Source organism: Poecilia reticulata, linkage group LG5 (genome assembly GCF_000633615.1).
Source record: "Poecilia reticulata strain Guanapo linkage group LG5, Guppy_female_1.0+MT, whole genome shotgun sequence".
Classification (NCBI taxonomy): domain Eukaryota; kingdom Metazoa; phylum Chordata; class Actinopteri; order Cyprinodontiformes; family Poeciliidae; genus Poecilia; species Poecilia reticulata.
This window is the reverse complement of record NC_024335.1, coordinates 12289065-12306388: the sequence shown is the minus strand read 5'-3', so window position 1 is coordinate 12306388 and position 17324 is coordinate 12289065. Positions and strand designations below refer to the sequence as shown.

Below are 17324 nucleotides of genomic sequence, written 5' to 3'. Positions count from 1 at the left end.
CACCACAATAATACAGAACAACATATTAATCAGCCAGAACATGGATGGTCTCTAAGGAGTCTTGGATAAGACCATAAAACCCCCCAAATGTAATAAAGTGTAGTAAGACCAATGAGGCTCATTACTGTGGTGGCTGCACATCAGCATATCCAGGGCAGCAGGGTGGAGCCTGCAGCAGCAGAGGTAGCTAATCCATAATTTGTGACTCAAGTCTTGAGCCATTGTTGGGTCAACTGTCCATCAAAAGCAGATCTGACAACATTGATTCTACCCWGACTGGGAAAGCGGCACTCCAAATAATTTAATATAATGGTCTTTGTTGTCCTCCTGTTATACACACTGAATTGCTCGTAGATCTAAGCAGCAAAAAAAATAACACTCCATAGCCTGTATCCTAATAAATATAGACTTAGAAAAAAAGGAAAATGACGACAGGAAAAGAAAAAACAGTGACCAATAGGTTTATAACACTCACTATAGTTGGAATGTTGATGAGAATGTGGTCTTGATATGATCACATTAATCAGGGTAAAATTATGAAGTTTGGATTTTGGCAACAAACTTGTTTTTGTCTGCATGAACACAAGCGCCATGCCATAGTTATTGCACAAGATGACTGACACATTGATTGTCATTTGCCTTGAGGAAGAATTTCCAAACTTGGTGCAGTTCAGTGAGACCTAAATAGTCATTTGGACCTTGGAGACCACCAGTCAGTCTTGACCTAGTGTGAACAGGCCCTTATCTAAATTTTAAAAGTGCATCCTTCAGGGATRTAATGCCACAGAGGCTTGCAAAATGTTGATTCTCATCCAAGCCTGGTGTGTTSAGACAAATCAAAGTTATAGCTCATCTTTTTTTCACTAATCAATATATGTACTGCTGTCTAGACAAGGCAAATATTCTGGTAAATATATTAATGCAACAACTGGCCTGGGGAACTGAAAACATGAAAGGAAACCAGAGCTCATCAGTCAAAGTCTCTTTATGTGAAATTCTTATTATGAATTTCTGGTATATAAAAGAATYATATCTTGTCTAAATATTATCTTATGTCAATTTCTAATACATGTTAGCAACAAGTAGCAGTGACAATAAGCTGCAGTTTTATATTCTCCTCATACAACAAATAATCTTTTTGATAACACTGTTTATTGATATAAACCTAAGTGGCATTCAAGGGTTATGATGCAACTATTTTGAAATCTCACTGAAAGAAGCAGCAGCATCTCTAAAGTTGAATTTTTTGGAAAAGTATAGAATCTGTGCCAATTAGCAGTAGAAAGACTTCTGGAGRCTCAATGGCCTATTAACCAACTTTATGTTGCTGCTTTCTTTTATTTTTTCCCCTCTTACATTTTCTCCCTAATTGGACTGTGACAGCTCCTCTGCTCAGGTACAGAGCAGAAAAAAAAACAGAGAAAAAAAACACACAGGCATACAAAATCCCCTAACACTTCCCTTTAAAGTTTATCTTAGTAAAAGCAGGTAATTTTACTTTGTGTGAAAGAATGCCTCTCATTAACAACTTGTTTGTCTTCTGGCAATAACTAAGGTCCCTCAAAGTGCCCCTTAAAGGCCAATTACGCATCAAGCAGTTATATATCTGTCAAAAATCTACCCAAGAAATCTTCCTGGATGTCAAACTGATATTTACCATAAGCTTCTCATTGTAGAGTTGTTGCCGAGRGCAACATAAAAAACAGCACACTTTGAAACGGCCTTTTAAACATCTTGTCATCCTTTCACCTTAGTACAATTAGCTTTTGAGAGAAAATATTCCAGTGTTTTTTTTTTAAACACAAAAAAATCCATTTATGTGTCAATAGTGTTACTGCCAGACAAAAGGAGCCTAATGTGCAGGTGGGTAATCAAAAAGAAGACATATTTTCATTATGCATGGTGATGGACTCATCAGGTAATGTTTCAGTGTAGCTCCTCCTGAGTTAAACAAGATCAGTAAAGATATATATATATATATATATATATATATAAAAACTTAGGACCCAAGGCTGCCCTAAGCACCTAGTAAAAAATCATATTTTTCCTAGACTCATTTCACTCTCAGCTAGAACAGTTACCAACATATGAATGTTCAGCTTAACATGGACAATAAATTACAGTGCTTTTTAATAGCAAAACAAAACAAAATATTCATAGGAAAGAGAATAGAATCATATTTTAATGGAAGGGGCTGGGGTTCCTTGATCTAAATCCCCAGCAACTGGTCTCCCCACATAGATATATATTTTACAAACGTTGTATTTATTACCTAAGATGGAGTAGCTTTCAACAAATAAGCAATTTCCTTTGGGGATCAATTAAGTATATTTTATTCTATTCTAAAATTCATATCTGGAGATCAGTATGGCAACTGACCTGTTTTCATCTGTATAAACACTGAAAACAGATGGGCAAAGCTAACATGTGTCTTTTCAAAGAACCTGCTAAACACATTAAATGTTTCATCTTTTATTTTTGAGGTATACAAATTACGTGAAAACAATGGTTGGCAGTCATCCATACAATAATGATGAGGCTTGGAAGTAAATCTAATCTCTGATTGGAAGTTTTCCAGCTCACATATCTCCTGGGTGGTAGAAAGAAAAACTCAATTTCTTCAAAAACTGCACTCTAATTACATCTTTGATGTATTTATGATTTTTGTGATTGTTTGCATTCAGGCCTGGGCTCCATGGTGGTATGGAGTTATTGAGAAATCAGACTAAGCAAACTAAAAGAAAACTGGAAAATGAAGCATGGGCAAACAGCAGAAAATCAAGGGAAAACTAAGTGCTTACACTGCAGAAATACAAAATCTTACCAKGTATTTCTGTTCTAGTTTTCAGGGTAAATAATCAACTTGAAATAAGAYAAAACTAACCTATATAGCATGATATAGGAGCTTGTTTTAAGTAAATAATTCCTCAATATTGATGAAAACATTATAAGTGAATTAATCTGCCAAAGGAACAAGACATTATTCGCATATTATAAGTTAAAATGTTTTGTTCCACTGGCAGGTTATTTCACTTATAAATAGTACTTTTTCATCAATATTAAGGATATTTCTTACTTAAGCTCCCATATTGTGCTGAAAAGTTACCTTAAGTTAGACCAAAATTATTTGGTAAGATTTTATGTTTTTTGCAGTGTAAGTACTGTATTTTCCGCGCTATAAGACGCACCTAAAATCCTTCAATGTCCTCAAAAGCCGACAGTGCGCCTTATAATCCGGTGCGCCTTATATATGGACCAATATTGAGCCACAACAGGTCTAGCAACTACGGTAAGCAGCCRCTGACTTCATTTTCACCCGTAGAAGAAGAAGCGCGCGGTGCATGCTGGGATAGTTGTCAGAACGCTGGTTCGTAATCTATTAATAAARTTTGACTGACTTATCTACCTACTGACAGTCTAGAATCAGGTCGTCTGCAGGTCATTTWGCACCACGTTCTCCACGAACRTGCTGTGCGCGAACRAGAAGGGTGACCATCGTCCAGCCACACCCCGGCCCAGTCGCGGAAGGCTCTCCTTGAGTCGGACTGTTTTGTTGACATTCCCTTTAGTGCAGCTCTATCTAGTGGATGCTGCACTAGATGGAGCATCCACTAGATGGATRCTAGTGGATGCTTTCCTAGCATCCATCCTGTAGCGTCTCCTGTAGCGTCGATTCTATGTGCCTTATAGTGCGRAAAATACGATAATGACGAGGAGTGATTACAAGAACAGTTTAAAGATCAGTTAATAAGMGGAATGGTTTTCTGTTGTGAGCAGAGGAAAWCTAAAGCTCAGGAGATCTGTCTGATGCTACTGATGTGTGAAAACAATACAAGCCAACATGGGAGATTATCAGATAAACATGAACTAACTAAACATACAACTAAAACCAAGCTRACAGTCCACAACATCAAGACACCAATTCATGYTATAAAAYCCACCATCGCTCATGAACATGAAAGAAAATACTTGAACTTATTCATGAATAACATACCAATGATTTCAAAATATATGTCACTTTGGCCCTGAAAGGTTTCACTGCAATCTTKTATAACTATTTGCACTGAGAGAATGTCAAAACAGGAACATCAGAGCTAGTCAGTCAGAAGAGGCAGGCAATAAATTTAACATGGGGAATTTGTGCACAGTTTCATGATGGCACTTCAGAAATAGAGGCTCAGGACTGTGATGCTGGAAAAGTTGGAAAGAAATTCAGATGGTCTTTTTTTAAAAGCACTTTTCTGAAAAAACAAGRAAGGCGTTCTCAAGACATTTRCGATATTAATGTTGTCCTGTAGATTAGATTCCTATTATTTATAAMCAGAAGTGTGATTCATTTTACACATTTACCATATACAATAGTTTTCTTTCATCCCATGACAGGCTGCAATGATTATCAAATATGAAGAAAGGGAAGACAAGAAAGAAAGGAAATGAGGAAATGATATATGCAACTCTCCATTTCATCRAGGAGCATGACCTTAGCATAAAGATGTATGACTGTTGACGTGATGTTCCCAGTACTGCTGAGCCGTTGCACTAGTGCAGTTTAAGTGAATGAGTTATTTTGAGGTTAAACTCTTCACACCAATCTCTTATCACAGTGGGCCGTCCAACAATTGCGTGTAACCTTGTGTACTCCCTGTTTCTAAATAATCCTCCTCTTTTTGCCCTCTTCTGGTCGGAATACGTGAATCTGATTCCATTCGTGTCAAGCTAAAAATTTACCACACATGGACAGCATTACACTGCAAAAACACAAAATCTTACCAAATATTTTTTTTGTTTTTTTTTAATTAGACAAAACTAAGTTACAAGTAACTTTTCATTCACATACTARAACTTGTTTTAAATCAATAATTCCTTAATTTTGAATTAAATAGTACTAGTTCCACTGACAGATTATTCCACTTATAGCAAGTTTTTTTCCATGATACAAATGAAATAATCTGACAGTGAAACTAGTACGGCTTCATCAATATCCAAGAATTATTTACTTAAAATAAGTTCCTATATATTGCAGAAAAGTTACTTGTAAGCTAGTTTTGTCTTATGTCAAGTGTATTAAGATATTGGAACTAGACAAAACTAGACAAAAATCCTTGATAAGATTTTGTGTTTTTGCAGAGTAGACTCTCTTGCTACACCTTTATCACTGACTCATTGAATGTACAATGTTGCTTCTTACTGAATAGTCTCATGTTGTGTTTCTGTCTTCATGTAAAAGCCAGAATGATATTAACTATGACTTCAAATTACTTTGGTTCAGCAGAACTGASCCTGTGGTGTCGGTAGAACACCAACACAGACAGAGATATACTACAGTGATATGAGAGAACGAGTGTGTGAAGTGGACCACTGGCACAGCGACACAAACCAAGCCTGCTAATCCTCTTGCTGTCTGCATGATTGTCACAAACATTTGGGGTTAAATCCATCTTCACATTGGCTTGTTTATCATCAGCTTTGATTTTCGACAAACTGTGTGAATTGCTTTGGCTTGGACTTTGCAATTTAACGACAGTCCATGACTCCCTGAACCTGCCTTTAATACTTCTAAAGAAGACAGACAGGTATTGATTTGTCACAACGAGAAAATGACCACTCGAGCTTCAGCACCCAAAAGATGTGAAGTTGAGCCTTTTTYCTGCAAGWGCAAAATGACTGCCAAGCACGAGAGGGATTGAGCTTTGAGAGTTGAAATATAGCAACCAACATCCCCATTTTCCAAAGAGTGACTTGTCTTGTGACTGTATTAGTCCACTCCACTGCTGCCAGCTTGTCACGCACAGATACTTGTTACTGATGCATTCGATTTTCTCTTTTCTACAGTCAACACAGCCTTTAGCATCAATTCTCAATGAACTGGAAAGTCCGATAGATTTGAACTCAAACTTCTCAAAGTCATAAAATTGTGGGCAAACATTTTCTGCAATTAGTCTGCCTTTGAACTCTTCATTATGGTAAACGGAATAATGGGGAAGCTGTCACGTGGTTACAGATGTCAGAACATATCGTTACCTAACCTACTGAGTTTTAACATTTAGATTCAAGATAAATGTGAATATTTAACCAAACAACAGCTAAAAATGAATAGCATAGCTCAAAATGAACCAAATATCACTCTGTCAGAATACAATCAGCAGTCAGGTCTGGTTGAGTTCTGACACCATCTGTTCAAATTTAAGCGTTGGCCACTTTCTATACACGCTTCTGAAATATTCAAAAACCAGATGTCTGCATAAGACTAATGAGAGTTGAGTTTGCCCAGTCTGTTCCCAAGCGTAAAGTTTGAAGAATGCACAGCAAGCATTTTAGTGACAAGAGCTGGTAATTGTCCAGGGATTTCATGGCATGCGAGTGTGTCCGTTTCCCACTACTGTTGATTTGGCAGGTGTGTCCATATAAATGTCCTGTATGATTAAGCAAATTTAAACAATGTCATCCAACAACCTTTAAGGGGTCGTCCATTAGAACACTTTTGCTATAAAACTCATCCTTTTATGTGCTGTACATTAAAACATTGAGAGTAAAAATAGCTTTTTGAAATATCCTTAAGAGACTTGATGTTAAAATATGTACCTGAGGGATTACTAAGTGGGTTTGAATGTGATGCTAAGGACTCCTGACAGTGCATGGCCAATGTCACTTTCAGGTGCAGATGAGAATACTCAAATGGTGTTCTGATAATAAACCTCACTTCAAAGATGCAGTAGATGACATAAAAGCCTAATTTGCATTTTCTGCATAAGCATAGTGATACACTCATGATGAAAATAACGTATTTCCAATGTCAAGTTGAGGATTTCAAATATCAGAACATAATAAACATGATGTAGTTTTTTATCAGTTTCTAAAATAACTTAGACCTCAGCTTAGGTTGGAATATTTTTTACAATTACAATGCAGGAACAAAAAACCTAGATGAATAAACCCTATAATTTAGTAACTTGAAGAACCACCCTTAGCCATGATAACCTGAAAGAGTCGTGACTATTTCTGTCTTTCAGATTTTTGTGGAGGACTTTTGGCTATTGCTTCACTATCAGACATTCGCTTATACACAACTAAGCATTCAGTTGACTTTGACTAGGCTATTGTAAAGCCTCATTGCTCTTTCAATTTTTAGTGGTTTTATTTTGCTTGCATATTTAGGATCGGGTTGATAGCAGTCCCAAGCTTTGGTCAAAGAACAATTTGATTTATTCATACCTAACGTTCCAAATCTCAGTCGTGCCATCATTCTTTCTAGGTATCAGTTTTTTTTTCTGGCAACATTTCCAAACAGGCAGCAGTAGTTCAGCCTTTCTCTATCTCCACTGCAATTAATTTTATATTATATTTCATGTGATAACTGCAGCCTATAGAGTCTGGGAGGAAGTCCTTGTCCTGTCTTATCTTGTTTTGCGTTTTTCTGACGATTGCACATCTGAAGTTGGGGTGAAATTCTGGGATGTACACTGGGAAAGAAGTTTGGCAAATGGTTTCCACTTGTAAATAATACGCTCTCTTTAGAATGATTGAATTCCAGTTGTGTGGAAATCCCAGCTTGATGGGCAGTCACAAGTATTTCCTTAGGGATGTTGCTGATTTCCTTTCAACGTTATTGTTGAACAGATCTGCATGTTTTAGAGCAGTAAATGTCTTTTTAAGGTGATCAAGCTGATCAGTCAAGCAAATCTGATCAGCAGAACCTGGCGGCGACCTCTCARGGTTACCTTTTCACTCCCATCTTTTCTATTTCTGCTTTGCTTTTGTTTAATGAATAATTTAGAGATTTAATTAATTTTAGAACCAATTAATTGATGATGTGAAGAGATCATTCCATTATGCTTGTAACATAAAAGCCAAGAAATGAGGGTATTCTTCCTTTTCACCAACCATGCAGTTGTATAGCATGTTTATGTAATTGTAAGTAGGATGCAATCTCATCCACAAYGTCAGTTGTGGAGGAGGTGATGCTTCTGATATTGCAACATAATGACTTWAGAAGGTGGAATACACTCAACATTAAAATATTTTTACAATCTCATTCATGTGATCATTTTGTCTCTTTAAACCGTTATTATTAGTGCTTTATGCAATTAAAAGCCCCATATTTTTTGTATTTCTTTGTATTCAATACATAATTCAGAAGTAGAAGTAACAGAAAGASAGAGACAGAGAGTAAAACTGAAACAGAGACGTATGGAAGACTGAAAGCGGGGAGTAGAATGATGGAGGTGCCGTCACTGTGCAAGTCCCCGTCTCTTGCTCATTAAGACAGTAATTCAAGCAGGGGATTAGAGAGCCAGACCCGTGGAGCTAGCCCGCTGACGGCTGCTGATGAATAGTGGTTAGAGGCTACAATTGCAATGAACAGCTATGTTAGAAGTAGGAGACACACGAGCAACAGAMGGCAGTATGTGCAGGTGTGTTTAAACTAAAGAGGTGAGAATGACAGGCAGCAGCAGTGGCAGAGAAATCCCTCTGTAATCATGTTCTGTCCAACCACTGTAACTGGCCCAAAAATACTCCCTGTGCAACTGAGCTTTAAGAGGAAAAAATCCAATAACTATTCAGTTTAAAGCCAACAGCCCAGGAAACAACACGACTCAGAACACGACTCACAGGTATATGAAGGCATAGGGGACAGACAGGAAAACCACTGAAAGGTAAGGAGAGGAAGCGAGCAAAGGGCAGAAAGTGACCAGTGTTTGCAGGAACGATCTTCTACTTGGAAAATAAAAGAGAAAAAATAAATATAAATGAAATGCAATCGGACTGTTTTGTTAACAAATCTCACACTTGTACATACTCGTTGTAAATAGAGCATCTTCATGTCCTGAAGAGGCATGAGTTATAGTGACAGTGCTGGGACAAAAGATGGCCCACCTTCCCTAAAACCTTGGAAATACGTACTTGTGGGGTGTTGAAAATACTTGTGGAAGTCTGTTTCTATGAAAAGGATTTAATAMATCCCTTGTCCAGTTAAATCTGTATCAAAATCAATGAAGCGAAGTCAGACTGTCCAATCAGTCCAATTTAGAAACAAAAAGTAGATTATATTCTTTTTTTACCCTTTTTCCTCATATCGGGAATCAAATTTAAAATGTAATTTAAAATCCTATCAAAAATAATATTATTTTAAATCTGGAGTAGTTATTGGGCATAACTGTCATTGTTGCAGCCAGTGGAACTGTTCATTTGGACTTCAATGTTGCACTTTAGCAATTTAGTCTTTTATGCTGATAATTTCTATGACTCGTTTTCTTTTAAAAGATTGCATCCCTAAAGCCTGGAAAAATAACACGGTCAGTATATCTGATGACAGTAATACATTTTCCATCTATTTGCGGTGTTCTATTGATAACATTTTCTTCCCTCAGAAAAGGGGAATTATTGTTAGACCCTCCAAACACTCTGCCATTAAGCAGTATTTCCACGTTCTGTGATGAGAAAAGGAAAGTTTCATTTCGAAGAAATTGGAACCCCATGGTTGCTTTGCAACACCTTTAGCAAATGAAAACTACAAACACATTTTCATTAGGCATAAATTACTGCCAACAACACAGCTGCCATTCTTTGCAGCGGTTCTGTCGGTTCCCAATTTCAACCTTATTTAGCTCTCTCATTATTGATCTCAAATAAGAAAAAAACGGCGTTGGCCGCACGGAATACAGAGTCAGCAAAGGAAATCACAGCCAGCCATAAAAAAAGAAGGGCTATTTATGGGCAAAATGTGACTTTGATCACTGTGATGATACCTTATAGAAGTAAATAAGTTACATGGGGGTTCAAGAGATGTCCTTGGCTGCGTTGCTATAGTGATGCTTAAGTGTGTGCTTTTTACTGTGCCTCACAAGGAGCTGCGGATAACAATGCAGGGGTGACATGCGTTTCTTAGTGGTTGTGATTTTGTGTATGAGCGAAACTATTTAATGGAAAATGAGTGCTAATGCAGATTCTYGTTTCCCACAGCATTTTCAATATTCCCAGAAGGCGCTGTACATAAAAGCAAACATATGCTAAAAGTGGGTTAGGAGGCACATGCGTGGTCTGCAGCTTYGGTTTAAGAGCCCTGTGTAGGAGCGTGCTTGGAGTACTTACAGGGTATGGTGCGTAGGTAGAGGTTGTCTCGTATGATCTGCTGGAGTTTGTGGTCGAGCGAGCCCTTCTGAAACTGCAGACTGAGGTAGTGGCGCAGGTCTGTGTTCAACACTTTGCCTGCAATAAGCAAGAGAAGGGCAGGAAAAATCAGCCAAAACTTTACAACGTCTCATGTGGCAGCATCTATATAAGACAATTCTGTTTTATAAATACAAGAATGTGACCATAATTTGAGCAAGTTTATGCAACAAGCTTGTTGAAGGATACCGGAAATATTTAATCCAAGCCATACAGTTTAAAAGGTGATTCCACAAAATAGCGTAGATGAACTAGCGTAAGATGAATATCACTTCTTAGTTTGAAGAATAAATCTCTAAGACACTTCAATAGTTTCCCTTCATTTTGTTTTTGTCATCTAATAACATTTTAGACATTCTTAAACACAAATGAGATATGTGACTTTTTTTTTACTGTGAATGTAAATATCTGGTTTCAACTGCAACTTTTTTTGGCAATTACTGAGCAGAATTTTTCACAACTATCTATTTCTTATAAGGTAAGTTCCACCATATTAAACAAACATTTCAAAATCATGATCTGCATGCACTTATAAAAATGACCACATTTAGATACCCCAACAGTCCAATCCCAAGTGCTTTACTTTGGGCTCTTTTTGTCAGATTTTAGAGGGCTGTTATCAGGCAGCTGCTCGATTAAATGAGATCTGAATAATAAAAGAGCCTCAGATGATTTAGAGAAACTCCAACTTCACCACTAAGTTTCCTCTTCAGTCTGATTTTAGTCTTTTCACCTTTGGTTCACCTTTAGACTTCAGTTTTATGCCTTTCATAAAATGTTTAAATATGAAATGGGATTCAAATCCGAAAGAGTAATTTTAAAAAATGCTGTCCAACTAAGTGCTAAGTGCTCTGAAAATGCATTGAAKATTGTTTTGCTCTCCGACTGCTTGCACGCTGGAAAAAAAGAACAACCTAGTCTGAGCTGAATTTATTTAATCTCTGCCTTCTTATGACACACAGTAAATCTAAAACCTAAACTGTTAACCATTGRTGGATGCTGAGTTCATACTCAATTCCCCTTTTTAACCACCTTGCACAAAACAGCAAAAACAGCTTTCACAAACATGTGCAATACCACAGCCTCATAAGCAAAAGACCATAGATTTTCATGCAAAAACAAAAACAGAAATCTGAAGAGGATTTGCATCTGCTTTTAACTCCCAGATGTCTTTGTAAAAACAAAGGAAGTTCATGCAAAGCTTGACGCAGAGGGAGATTCTCAGAGCTGTCAAACACAAGTGGGAAAAAAAAGTTCATGTGTTGAAGAATATGATGAGGAGTTTGGAAAACAAGGCTTCGTTGTCAGCTTCCTCATCTCTTGAGTGAAGGGAAGAGGAAGCTTTGAGAAAGATTGACGACGGACAAAGAATTTTTTTCATCATTTCTCTTCATGTCTCCCTCATCTTTTTTGCACTGAAACGAAACTCTACCAAACATTTTTCTCCTCTTCTTAAAGAGGAGAAATATACTGGATTAAATGATCACAGAAAACTGAAAAATTGAGGTAAAAAACCCCCAAACATTTTTATTAGTCTCCTGAGTCTTTAAAGTTGTTTTTTTTTTCCTTTGCACTCATGACGGATATTGGTATATTTTATTTAGTTATCCTCAACCTCTATGTTCAAAACATAAGTGCTCTAATAACTTTAACATCCATCCATCCATCCATCCATCCATCCATCCATCCATCCATCCATCCATCCATCCATCCATCCATCCATCCATCCATCCATCCATCCNCCATCCATCCATCCATCCATCCATCCATCCATCCATCCATCCATCCATCCATCCATCCATCTTCCGCTTATCCAGGGTCAGGTCGCGGGGGCAGCAGCTTCAGAAGGGAGGCCAGACGTAATGCAGTTGTCTTTAACTTTAACAACCAATTTAAAATATATATTTTGTTCAGGATTCTCAATGTCATCTTGAATCAAGTCAAGCTAATGAGCCTAGATTTTAATAGCAAGGGTTGGATGTCACGTCAGTGTTGCTTTTTTAAAGAGAATTTCATTACGTCTATCTTATCTAAATGAATAAAATAAAAGTAATTGTGGAAAACACGCAACATAGAATAATAGGACGTAGTTTGAGTGGAAAATTATGTATTTCTTAAATAATATAGCAAATTTTATATTGAAAGCTTTGTTTTTGTTGTTCACTTCCCTTTTAGGGTTCTGTACCTACTCAACACTGTGTGGTGTACCTCAAGGTATTGTTTTAGTGCCCTTTTCCATCCTGTACCACTTTGAAGTATATAGTGATAGCTTTATGTGTAGTTGAATACAGAAAACTATCAATTTGTTTCTGGGTCATCTCACACTATTAATACAACTAATCCATTATGATCTCTTTGTAGTCATTGTTTTACTTTACCAATTAAATACAAAATAGATTATAATAAATAAATCTATATTTCCTCATTATTACATTTGGAGCTCTGTAGATGCATCATTTACAACTGTAGGCATCATTCTTTACACATGACAAAGAAAAAAAATCCTGTACCTAGAAGCTTTACAGCCATTTAACACCCATTGTTTAATCCGAGAAACATAGTTCCTCCAGCGTGTCCTGGGTCTTCCCCAGGGTCTCCTCCCAGTTGGACATGCCTGGACACCTCACCAGGTGTCCACTCGTTCTGGCATTGACTGGCAAGGCTTTTATTTACTAAAGCTGTGAATGGTTGAAACATTAATTATAGTAAATCAAGTAATTCTTGTTTTGCCTTGTTCTGTCTCAACTCACTGTCTCGATATTTGTATATACTCGAACAAGTTATGCAAAGTGGACTTACGTAAAAGATGCTAAAATAACGATTAGAAATCACGACTTGCAATGACACTTTGAAAGTATATTCTCAATCTTTTTGTTGGGTTTTTGGTAATGTCTTCTGATGTCTTGTGACTCTGATTTTTTAAGTCTTGTTCCTGAGTTGAATCATATTCCTAAGTGAAAAGAGCTATTATGTAGCAATTTAGTTTGACTTCTTTGACAGATATGGGCCTGCAAAGCTTTTTCCAAGACATTTTCACAATACGTTAAAGTTTAAAATCTGCCTGACTTGATTTTTTTCAGTTTTCCTGAATTTATTCATTAAGGTATAGAAATGGTTTTGGATTCCTGTAGGTATGGAAATTCTGTCCATCAGTCCTAAATACCACAATTGCTCTTGCACAGCATGTCTGACTGCAGGACGGAGAAGTAAATTTAAAAATGTATGCATACAATGTGACATAAACACACTGCAGTGCAACATAGTGAGGTCTTTGTAGCTTCCTGGGTCCTGTCAGAGACGGTTAGTGAGACCGTCACATCAGAGAAGTTTCTCATTCCTCCTATCCGCAGATAACGCTGCTGCTGAAATAGGACTCACTTTTCTGTGACAGTGCCAATTTTAGCTCCTCATCTATCCACTTAGTTATTGCTTTTTTTTTAACACCCTGCTCAGATGAAGGCAATGCTAAACTGTAACTATGACTTAGCAACATAAAATAATGAGGAATATAATTTGGTTAATTTTATACTTTTTGTTTATTCTATCCTACATATTAAGAATGCTTTTTAGAAAGCAAATAATAAAACAATTATTAATTATATATATATATATATTTTCTTTTTGGCAGACTCTTCTTAGTGATGCCTTCTATCTTATTCTACCTTGACATTTTTGCAGCAAGTAATGACAGGGAAAGTGTCAGAAAGGAACAAGGTCACCCACGGGAATCCCTTAGCAACATGTTGCTATTTCACTGAGCATCATCAGCACTCTTCCTCCTCCCTAAAACTGGAAGCTCAGAAAAAAATATCTGCACTTGCTCTGCAGTGAGGGAGGCTTTGCCTGGCACCTTTTTGTGAAGCGACAGACTGTTAACATAGTCACTTAGACCAACACCTCACTCTGCAGCCACAGAATTAGACTAACACTAGAAGCTGTGGATTTAACTCCTTCTCACATGCATATATTATTGATCTATTTTGAGACATCTCAGCAGAAAGCAGTCACCAATTTACACAAAGGAATCATTATGTAACACTGACAAAACTTGATGTAAGGTATAGAGATGCTACCACAAATAAAAACAAAAGAAGAAAAATCTTTTCAACAGAGATAATGATTTTAGTTCAACCTTATTCAGTCTATTTGTAATCATTGCTTTATTTGCAGATAAAATAGGTTGACAGATAAAAATGTTATTGCAGTGAGAATGTTCATGCTGAAATGGAAARTAATTTTCTTGCATCAGAATTACACATTTTAACTTCTTTTTTCTGAGGAAATTAAATATGATTTTAAGTAGTTTTCTCCAAAATACAATGACACAAAGAAAAAAATAAGTTATTGTATATAAGTTATTGTAAGTGGGAGACAAAAGGGAGGTTTCTTCATTTATTTTATCACCAACAATAACAACTGCTGGTTGTAAAGGGCTTGTATGCCAGACTGTTTCTTGGACCATGTAACTGTGATTTTTATCACTTTCCACAATGAACAGGTGCACAGAATTACTTGTCTCTCTGAACTTTTTGGCATGAAACAAATTAGCACTGATGCCAACAATCTCTGTAAATTTATTGCGTGTGCATGGTTATGCACAGCAACTCTCTCTCTCCTCTTTTCGCTGCTTTCACTAAACAGTGAAATTGGAGCAAACGCCTTGTGTCAATTTTGACATTTTATTCAGAGACATTCTCCCTCAGGCAGGTGGACATCCACCGGGAGGTCATTATCTCTGTTGTCTGACAGTCAATTAACAGTCCTCTGAATAGGGAATCTGTCTGGTCTGGATATGTTCCCTGATACTTCTCTCAGTGCACCGAGCTACATCATAGTCAGACTGATTTCAGTGAATAATGTCTGATGTCAGCAGTAGAGATGCACCATCCATAAATATAAATGTTCATGCAAAAGATAAATGTATAGCTTCCTCAACTGAAATGACTGTTTTCCTTTTTCTCCCTAATAAACACACAAGGGACGTCATTGCAGACGCTGTGGTTCAACAGTCATGGTGTCATTTTTGGGTCATTTGTTTGAGTGGAGAAACAGATTATCATCCACGACTTTATTAAAGGAATGTAACACAAAGTTCAGCTGAAAATATGTCTGTTTTCACAGGTATGGAATCTGTCAGGCTGATTTGTGGAAAATGTATWAAAATATTCACAACATGCTTTAATTTTAATGAAATGCTTCTGCAATAAAGGATGAGCTAAATCACCACTGGCAGCTTCAGTATGAGACCTGGACACTGTCATTGGTRGACAGCAGTTTCAAACAGCCAATCTCATTAATGATTTACTTTCAACTGAATGAGTTTTCCACATTGCAAAGTTATAAATCATGTCAACATTTACGATGTGCAGGGCACATTGCATGTAAAGCGTATGCAAKTTTTAAAAATATATATAATTATTTCTCTTCTAATTCATGATATACACATAGATAAAAGTGTCATAAGATGGATAAAACATTGAGCAGCTGAAATAAGCTYCTGGCATTGACTGGCAAGGCTTAAATAAATGAGGAGCTCAGTCATCTACAACCTCTTTCCCCACATCTCACCCTTGGCTGCCTCTAAGGATGAGGCCAACCTGTGCTTTCCAAGAAGTCATTGGAAGCCTTTAATTCTCTATAAAGCTCTCMGGAGCTATTGTCTGCCTGTTTCAGTCTCACCTGTAGGAAAAGCCTGGAGAACATCTCCATGCCAAGACAACTTGAGCTAAGGAGTGGACTAAGAAAAACAGGGTGACCAAGTTRATGCTGAGGTTAGCTCAAAAAGAAAGATTTCTTCTTCACAAAGATGACCATAGAGGGCAAGGAGTAGTAGCTCTTTTATTCATTCAAATGTCCCATTCTTCTCCAAATATCCATTGTCCTCTATACCAGGTGTATTAAAACATCAACGGATAGAACACGAGATCTTTAATGCAACACACGGTTCACCTTTTCATTTGTCCTGGTTCAGGTCAGTGACTAAGAAAACAAACTTTGCTCACAGAAGTAAGTACAGTTTGGCTCAGGAGGTGGTGACTAAAAGAAATATGTTTACCAAACCGGCTGTGTGAATCTGGAAATGCTTTTAGAATCTTGTGTATTTGATTAATGTAGCACGAGATATTGTTTTAAACCACTTCTTTTCACCCCCATGTTCTTAAAAAGTTAGCACAACAGTAATTATGAATGCCTTAATGCACTGCTAGTTCGTGTTTTCAGTTACCAAACAACATGTTTACTCAGAATCAATACTSAAGGCAAAATACTTTTTAAAATAGTATTCTGATCCGACTGTAACTATTCAATTAAAAATACAAACAATGCAGACAACTTTAAAGAACTATTTGTTCTGTGTTTCTGGGTTTTCATGCTGTGTAATTTATAAGACAAGCTACCTTTCTACGTCACTGCSTCTTTACCAGGTCTCCAGGACTTTCCCTGATCACCTCWTGTCCTCATTTTATCCTGTTTATTCATGTATCCTTTCTTTGTTCCCACAGAAAATTTAGCACCAGGAGAAATTTCCCCAATCATGTAACAAACCAGTGCATCAAATGCTGTCTTACCCCCACATTTTAAGCAATCCCTTAAAAAAGCCTTGCTTTTACATTGAGATTCAGCTTCAGCCCAAGCAAAAATGTTTTCAAATTGTTCCATACTAAATAAAATAGATGTTCTTACCACTGACAGTGGAAAACAGACAGAAACAGCAAGTCAGGGTATCATAAATTATTCTTTAACTCTACCAGTTGTCACACATCCAGAAAGGGCTGTATCTGGGACATGTCCTGTTTTTTTATATATTCAAATGACTCTAATAAGGGTTGAAAAGTATGGGACTTTATTTCAGTGTTTATTCCATAGTTATGTAAACTGCTCGTCTGTATTTTCAAAGTGAAAATCCAATCTAAACCAATTARACATGCTGAGAATGTTCCTCTTTTGCTCTCACAAAGACCTCCAACCAGTCAGGGGGTGGACACTCCTGCTCGCTGCTGTCTCACCGTAGAGACATCTGGGTCCTTTGTGTCTGGAGGTGTGACTGGTTTCTAGGCAAATGCAGGGTTGTGGGATTTTTCTAGCAAAACCTTCATTGTAAGAAGTAGAACATAACATCAAATATGTAGATTATGCTGTTCTGGTTGTTCTTTATGTGT

General features: G+C 37.0%; 1 protein-coding gene across 1 annotated transcript in view; it reads right to left on the bottom strand.

Moving 5' to 3' along the window:
• The window catches only part of magi3b (membrane associated guanylate kinase, WW and PDZ domain containing 3b), a 156909-nt gene that overhangs the window by 46963 nt on the left and 92622 nt on the right, over window positions 1–17324 (bottom strand). Inside the window, exon 2 of the mRNA XM_017304634.1 lies at window positions 10090–10206. Within this exon, the coding sequence (XP_017160123.1) occupies window positions 10090–10206 (117 nt within the window). The remainder of the gene's footprint in view (window positions 1–10089; window positions 10207–17324) is intronic.